At 36.9% G+C, this 8,293-nt stretch overlaps 1 protein-coding gene and 1 pseudogene across 5 annotated transcripts; one reads left to right on the top strand and one right to left on the bottom strand.

Annotated features, from left to right (window-relative positions):
• Positions 1–2,112: 2,112 nt before the first annotated feature.
• LOC122304230 lies at positions 2,113–4,760 on the bottom strand. 5 transcript variants are annotated; one of them, XM_043116369.1, is made up of 3 exons: positions 4,470–4,760; positions 3,054–3,604; positions 2,113–2,471 (listed from the first exon to the last, which is right to left on the bottom strand). In XM_043116369.1, exons 2-3 carry the CDS (start codon positions 3,517–3,519, stop codon positions 2,362–2,364), a joined length of 576 nt encoding a protein of 191 aa, XP_042972303.1. In that variant the 5' UTR covers positions 3,520–3,604; positions 4,470–4,760; the 3' UTR covers positions 2,113–2,361. The 5 variants fall into 5 exon arrangements, with proteins under 5 accessions (XP_042972303.1, XP_042972300.1, XP_042972301.1 ...); XM_043116366.1 differs by having other exon boundaries at positions 3,054–3,721; positions 4,453–4,759; XM_043116367.1 differs by having other exon boundaries at positions 4,453–4,759.
• A 1,977-nt stretch (positions 4,761–6,737) lies between these two features.
• On the top strand, positions 6,738–7,253 carry LOC122302191 (annotated as a pseudogene).
• The last annotated feature ends 1,040 nt before the right edge of the window (positions 7,254–8,293 follow it).

Here is an 8,293-nt window from a genome sequence, read left to right as displayed (position 1 = left end):
TGCGCGTAGCACCATTGCAGGGGTGCCACGCAGCACCCTACGGTGCGCGCTGCACCACCATGCTCAGGTGGTGCGCGCTGCACCACCGTGTGTGGGGTTGGTGCGCGCTGCACCACAGCAGCGGCTTCGGCCAAATATTTTTTTTTTTAATTAAAAAAATACTGCAGCACCATATATGCGCAAATAAAAAAAAAACACAGTCACAGTTTACATGAAAGAAACTGGAAGCAATTATAAATGCTCTGATACCAATTGTTAGAAAGTACAGCAGAAAGTACCTCAAGCCCAGCTTGTAAAGTTGCTCTAAAAGTTTCTCCAGATTGACAAGAGTTTTGACTTGGTGGTAAAGCGTACTACGTAGTATAAAACCAGAGTAACGCTTTAACACTCCATAGCCTAAAAACTACTTAAGAAAGAATAAAAGAGAGAGAGAGTTTTCTGAATTTGTTTGCGTCTCGTTTTTTTTTTTTTTTTATCCTGAATCACCAGAGGGGGGGCTATTTATAGCCCCCTAAAGGCCAGCCTCTGCATGCAATGCATGCAAGGCATTTAACGCATGGCTTAAAGCCACGCGTTAGGTGAAATAGGAAAAGATGGGTCTGCCCCACGTGGGCAGCCCCATCAATTAACAAGAATGAACTTTCTCCATCAACCATTGGGGATAGTAATTATTGTAACTATGATTATTTCACCAGCAATTCAATAAATAATTATGCGTTGATGGCTTTATCGTTGATACGATATTATCTAGAACGATACTACCTCATCACTAATTTTTTTCATAGACAAAACACCTATCGTTGTTGTTCCATGAAATCAACAATGATGTGTTTTTTTTTTTTAGCGATGAATTTTTGTGCTTGTAGCGATGAATATCTTCGTCATTACACACAAATTGGAGATGTTTAGCGAGGTCCTATTTCATTTATACAGGTTGATGCTGTTTTTGTATTGGAAACTGAATCGACGACCAACTGTTACAACTTACCAACGCCTTATTGCTGGAACAACTTGGGCAACTAGGAATGAAAACCCAGCACTAGACAGACCCTGGCCTGGGCCTCGATGCTCTGCATCGATAGTGATGTTCCTCCCAGTTGACACTGATCCCATGGCAACCGAACACAGAGCGCTGACTGGGGAGCTCAATGGCCCAGCCCAAGACCGACCAATTTTGGTCCATGTTCATTTGTATGTCAAATGGAAGGAATGAGAGGGGGATAGCGCTACATAGATTAGCTGTGGATGACCATTACAGATTGTGGGATAAGTAATGATAGATGCAAGTCTGAAGTGTACAAGACCCGTATTCATTTGGGTCTACTGCTTTTTATTCAAAGGTCGGCACGAAGCGCGTACAGCTTAAGCATGTACAAATCATTTTCTTTATGGGATTTGTTGCTTTGGAGACTTTGGATGCCTTCCAATCGAAAATTCACAAAGAATCTGGTGATTTCCATGAAGAGTGGATCTAATGCATTTAAAATAATGGGACTTGAGGATGGGATTTTGAATGGGAAGATTCCTTTGTGCTAGCAAGTGAGCCAAGCGAGACTATCTGTTTTGGACTTAGTGTGAGATGGATTTGGGGATAAAATAATGTTGTGGTTTTGGGGTCAAAAAGGGAGCAGAGATGCCAGAGAAGGCCTGTTTCCCCCATTCGGTTTTGGGGTATGGTCATTCTACGCTTCATCTTAAACTGTAACATTTTAACACAAAACAGGCTTTGATCACAGTGCACATTGATGGGATTAAGACAGCTCATCAGTGAGATTTTATCACGCATTCCAATCTGAATGCACATGAACCTGGAAAATAAACAAGACTGAGGGGGAACAGCTTGATTTAGAAGTTTTTGGGATTTCTATTGTACCACCTTTCTCCCACATGTCTAGATTTCTCTCCGTACTATCAAGATTCAATAAATTTGAGATAAAGATTGTTAAAGAGTTTCTAAGATAATCAAGAGTTTGCATTTTGCTAAATGTCAATCATTGCTGTTAAATAAAAACTAAAGCTGTCTTGTGACATTCGCACACATGACAATTATATTGACAAGTACCTCAACAATGTTTTCAATGATGGCAAATGCATAGAATCGGAGGGAACCCATATGGAAATACCCGCTGATTAATTAATATGTTTCATATTCCATCAAACATCAGGTTTAGGTCACATCCCATCATACAGAATATAAAGATCACACATCCCCTCTCTAGCAACAAATCCTGACACAACCCATCTGAAAGCTTTCTAACTGAATCTTCCTATCTTGGTCACTTACACAAAAATAAAAGAAAAGAAAAAAGAGACCTTCGTTAGCACCAGAAAATCAGTCCTAAAACTGGTGTATTAGAAAGATCACCATGATTCCTTACTCTTCGACAGGTAATGAATCTCCAGCTTCAAAATCACCAAAATCAAAAGGTTAGTGAACCAATCAGCAATGGTGAAATCATGCACAATTTGATCTGCATCACAAAGTGCTCCACATATTGGAGAAAGTATGTAATGTAAATTTAGATCAGAGGCCAACTCAGGTGTAATTGTAATGGGACTGACTCTCTTGCCATTAGAAAATGATGTAAACATAGTTTAAATGCCTCTTAGAATCAATAGTTAGCTATATGTAAAATTAGATAAGAGGCGAACTCAGGTGTAATTCATTGCAATTCGCTACATGTATCTGAATACATATCTTTATTAGCTTCATCAATTATTTGATATAAGATTCCCCTGGTCTCAATCACCACCAGCCCCACTCTTAATAGTGCTCGAACTTAAACAAATCTAATCTATCAAACACCCTTCCTCGCCCTTCAAAATCCAATATGTCCCTTTATAAGTTTTTGAGCCAAAATAAAAATAAAAAGAAGAAGACGCGTTTGTTTATTGGATGCTCACCAAAAATTAGCTCAATGGAACATTATTTAAAATTCTTAGTATGTAGCTTGTTTGGACTCAAATTTCCAACATGTACATAAAAGCAATAAGCTATTTTTAAGGAAAGAATCTATAAGAAATAGAACAACGATTGTAATAAAGAAGCTCACCAGAGCTGTCGTCAGGGTGAGCCTTATTATGGTTCTCCATGCACTTTAGAAGGAATTTGAACGTCTCAATCTCGCATGGGATTGTGAGCCCGCCACTATGATCGAAGCCAAACTCCTCCTCAACTTTTTCCAGCAACACTTTGAACAAGGAGTGGCTAAGATAGCTAGTCGGAATGATGAATCTCCGAAGCTCTGGCCCAACATAAACTGCCAAATAGCCTTTGGGGACATCAGTTGGCGGATCAGGGCCGTGGCAACTATCCTCGTCTGAATCACAAGACATGACATTTGCTAGCCTTTTATTAATTGCCGGCGAAATACCACCTATATCATTTTGATCAGGTGCATCTGCTGGGGGACTGCTCGGCCTTGAGCCAAGTGTTACAGATTGCCACTTCTGGAGGATTTCCTTTAACCTAACAATCTGCCTGATTCCAAGCAATTTGCTGCTACCATTGTCATCCATTGCTAAACGTTAGCACAATGCCAGAAAGGACCCAAGGATTGAATTCTCAGTGTCCGAATCCAGATGAAAAAGTCTCATCAAGCATCTGAAGACCAAGGCCGTGTACACAAATACATGAGTTTCCGTGCGCAGAAATCCAGATGAAATAGTCTTCCAAACATGCACAAAAATACACGAGTTTCCATGCGCAGAAATCAAGCATCTGAAAACCAAGGCCATTTATGTATGAGTTGAAGAAAAGCTTATACAAAAGGCATTCCTTCAATTCATCGTTCTTCCACCAAATATAAAACAGACTCAAACAATTAAAACGTGCACCATAAGATTGTTAACGATTTTTATCCAGCAAATTAAAACGTGCACCATAACATCTATAATACTTTCTATCGATTTTTCAAATCATCTTAATTAATTGTCCATATTCAAGCCAATTACATTTGTTCGCCAATCTTTCCTATCTTAAGAATCCAAAAAATATTACTGAATCCGGAAAACGTACATAAATATATTTATCTTGCCCAAGAAATGCCCTGCAATCAAATTTCACTCATTTCTCTGCAATTTTAGCCAACCAGCCGCTAAAATTCAAAATGCTATAAACGAAAACATCAAATCAATCAACTAATTAACACAAAATAAATATGGCAATGCAATATGAAATTTCTTGCTTGGACGTTACTTTTCACCACCCCAATTCTCTGTCGTGCGAGGGATAAAACGGCTTATATAAAAAATAGAAATAGAACATAACCATCAGATCCCTAAATTAACAAAATCAATGTAAACGCACATGTGTATTCGAATGTATGTTTATAAATCTCAACAGTGCCATGCACAGAGAAATAAAAATGAAAGAGAGCGGAAATCTGAGAAATGCAAAACGCGGGAATTGGAATTGAAAGTGAATTATAGACAGAGAGATTTCATAAGTACCCGGAAAAGGAGAGGACCTTAGGTGAGGAGTGGAAGAAGAAACATCATGACCATGCCGGGAGCGAGCTCCATCTCCACGGAGAAAGAGATCAAAATTCGTTCCAGAGAGAGAGAGAGATAGAGAGAGGGAGAGACTCTTATTTACGTTTAGAGGAAGTTTTCAAATAATATTTATATATTAATTTAATTTAAATTGTGAAGCACTGAAACGGGCTCTCTCACTCAGCAATTATCGGATAAAAGAAACCTGGTGTCTCTCTCTCACTCGCTCGCTGGCGACGGTTTCGGTTGCTTCTGTTTTTTCTGTTTTCGCCCAAGGCAAAGCTAGCCTAGCCCAAACCCACCAACGATTTCTATTCCCGGGTAACAATTATATAATTTATTATTATTATTTTTTTCATTCTGAAATAATTTTATAAAAAAACGAATTGTGTTATCATTTTATAAATAAAAGTAAAAAAATAATAAATAATAATAAAATAAGTAAATAAATAAATAATAAAATAGTCTAAATCAGGAGTAATCTCCTCACTAACCGAACATAACCTACGTGTAACCACAATAAAGTTTGGAGAACAATTTCAATAAATAGTTATTAAAAAATAAAATAATATGTTACCCATTTTAGATTATCATTGTTTCTGTAATATAATCTAAAATCCCATAAAAATCTAATTAATCCTTAATTAGGAAAATAAGTTATAATTTGCCACATTTGTTAATACAATCTCATTAGCATTACAACATATCACTTATTTTTTGTACATGTCAATAATTTGAAGGGGGGAAATTATGGCATGTTCTTAAAATGAAAATTATTAATAATTTGAGAGATAGTTAAAATATTATATTAATAGTGAGAAATATACAAACAACAAAGAAAATCAAATGTATGTATAGTTTTAGAGTGACTCTATCTCATAGACTTGAGTTTTAACTCACCATTACTTGCACTTAATGCCTTTTAATCTAATTTTGTCAGTGTGTCGATGGCTTGGGCCCACCTTGCTCTTTCACAACAAAAAAAAAATCCCAAGCGTCAAACACAATAAAATCATGTCCATGCAATGAATAGTAGTATAAAAAAATAGCTGCATTACAACAAACTAAGCATCGTCCTTTGCCAGCAGCATTATCGTATACTTGGGCATGGTATGGCTTTACAAATTTTTTTAAAATTTATTCCATTTCAACTCATTTTAACATTTAAATATTATATTATAAATTTAAATATTTTTTAATTTTTAATTTTTAATTTTTTTATCTAATCATTACAACTTTCTCAAATTTTCAAGCAATACACAAAACATACTTCAATTTTTTCAAAACAAAAATAATATTAAAAAAATTAAATTCTAATCCTCTTTTAATTGTATAATTTTTTAATTCAAATTTTTCTCTTATTTTTCAAAATTTTATAAAAATATTTTAACTAAAATCATTTCATTATTATTTATAAATTATTTCATTATTATTTATAACTTTTTCATTCCGTCTTATCTGATCTATATTATAACCAAACGACGCATTAATCTCTATTTTGAGCGACACCTTCTTCTTTTTTGTTTTTTAAATGCCAAAACAAACCCAACGCATTTCATTCGGGCCGAAGATTGGGCCGATGAAGAACAAGCATAGTACGGATCAAATAACGTCTTTCTTCATCAAAGAGTTAACATGTCATCCTCCTCTCCTTTTCCTATTCTTTTGAAACACACAATTATATTCATTTCACAATCAATACAAAATAACCAGAAATTCAAATAAAACTCAATGCAAGCAAAATGTGATAATAAAAAATAGCATAAAGATTAAGGGCATGTTTGGCTAATGAGAAGAGATTAGAGTTCTATGACTAATAGTAAAACAGAAATGCTTAATACAGTCACCTGCCTCAAGCACGGTGCAAACGGCTGCTGAGTTGGCAAAAAAACAAAACGCAGTATTTTGATTTTTGTGAGTTTTCGTTTATTCCACTGCCCATATTCCAGAATGTGAAGGAAAATAAAGAAGACCCTTTGTTCCGAATGTAGATGCCCTGTACGTAGTCAGGGATTTTGCCTGAAACCCATAACGAGTGCCAACGAGATGCTCTTTTACTGGAGCCAAATTACCAGAAATTTGAACTTCTGGATCGACGGTTTTGGGAAGTGGGTGTTGATGCTCATGCGAGATTAAAGAAGACTCCATTACGTTGAAGGCCATGGCTGCAGTTTTCTATAACAGGTTCCATTGGAAGGGAAAAGACTGGGGTTGGGGTTCAAGGTTGCTTTGCTTACAGGGAAATGAAGGGTTGGGACCCCAACACCAAATCTACACTGACCCAAATCCCTTTTTTGACTACGGGCCAAGGGACAGAGCGACATGGACGCAAAGGCTAAAGGAGGAGTACAAGGCTTTGATCGCCTACACCCAGATGAATGATTGGTTTTGGATCTCCACAGCCAATCCCGAGGGGACTCGTTGGATCAGCAAATGTTGGTACGTTCACAACCCCCTCCACCGCCCCCGAGCTCAAGCTCCCCCAGCTCAACGGCAAGACCCAAAATATGTATAGAGGGGGGAAGATCTGCTTGACCATTCATTTCAAGCTGCTTTGGGCGAAGAACTGTCCTGGGTTTGGCATAGCGCATGCACTCTGCTTGGGTCTTGCACCGTGGCTTGCTGCAGAGGTTCCCGTTCTTGTGGATTCTGGTATGATTAAGCACAAGGATGATGCAACATCATCCAGTGAAACTTTAGTCATCTTGTGCAAAAAAGTTGAGGGCTGTAGATCTAAACATTGAGTTCAAAAGTTCTTATAGCTTTTATATCTTTCTTGTTCAATGAAAATAATCATTTAGGCATAATATGCCATTAAGAGGATTTGCCCTATGGTGTGCAATTTATTACCATGTATTAAAATCCGTCATCGTGCACACACCGATGGCACGGTGACGAACATCTTCGAGTTTGCTTCAAAGAAGCTATGTGAATACTTGTCTTTATGCAGTCTCCCTCCTTCCAATGAATGCGGGAAAATGAGGGAAATTATCTGGGTTTATTACTCATGAACTCTTCTTCAATTGGTTGTGGGGATTTTGTTATACCGCAAAAGAACCACATGAAAATATCCACAAAAAATGGAGACCCACGGTCCCAGAATCCCAAAGTGGAACTCTATTTCAGACTTTCGGTTTAGTTACTGTTCATGGCACGCTTCTTCCTCTTGTATACAGAGCTTCTATGCTACTAAAACGATGGAAGCAGCTCAAACGAGCACGACGATGGACGATGGAGAAACAGACGGCCAACAGAGCTTCCAAATGATCAAACACGAGGCACAAGGGAACCGGAAAGCAAAATGAACCCAAACTGTTTTTGAGTTTATTTTCCTTCTTATTTCACGCGTTTCGTCTATCTTTTTTTTTCTTGTTTTTCTTAAATAAACCAACGTGGCGTCAACTATTGTGCCCCGATTGTATATAGCAGAGCTGATAGTAAAATGGTTTGTAAATAGTAATGAAACGTTGAGTTAAGATATTTTATTTGATTTTAGAAAAAAAAAAAGAATAAATTAAATAAATATATTATAAAGTTAAATATTGTTTAAAGTGTTTCGAAAGAAATTTCTTGGTTTCTTGTAACAAGCTTATGTCACTACTTGCCAATAGAATGTCATCAACATATAGCACTAAAATTATAAATCCGCTCCCACTGATCTTATGATAAATACATCAGTATTTTCCGTAAAACCAAAAGAAGAAACTACTCGATGAAGCTTTCAATACCATTGGCGAGATGCCTGTTTTAAGCCAAAGATGAATTTCTTTAATTTGCAAACCAAATAACTCGATTCTCA

Source organism: Carya illinoinensis, chromosome 3, assembly GCF_018687715.1.
Source record: "Carya illinoinensis cultivar Pawnee chromosome 3, C.illinoinensisPawnee_v1, whole genome shotgun sequence".
Lineage (NCBI taxonomy): Eukaryota > Viridiplantae > Streptophyta > Magnoliopsida > Fagales > Juglandaceae > Carya > Carya illinoinensis.
This window is presented reverse-complemented; position numbering and strand designations above follow the sequence as displayed.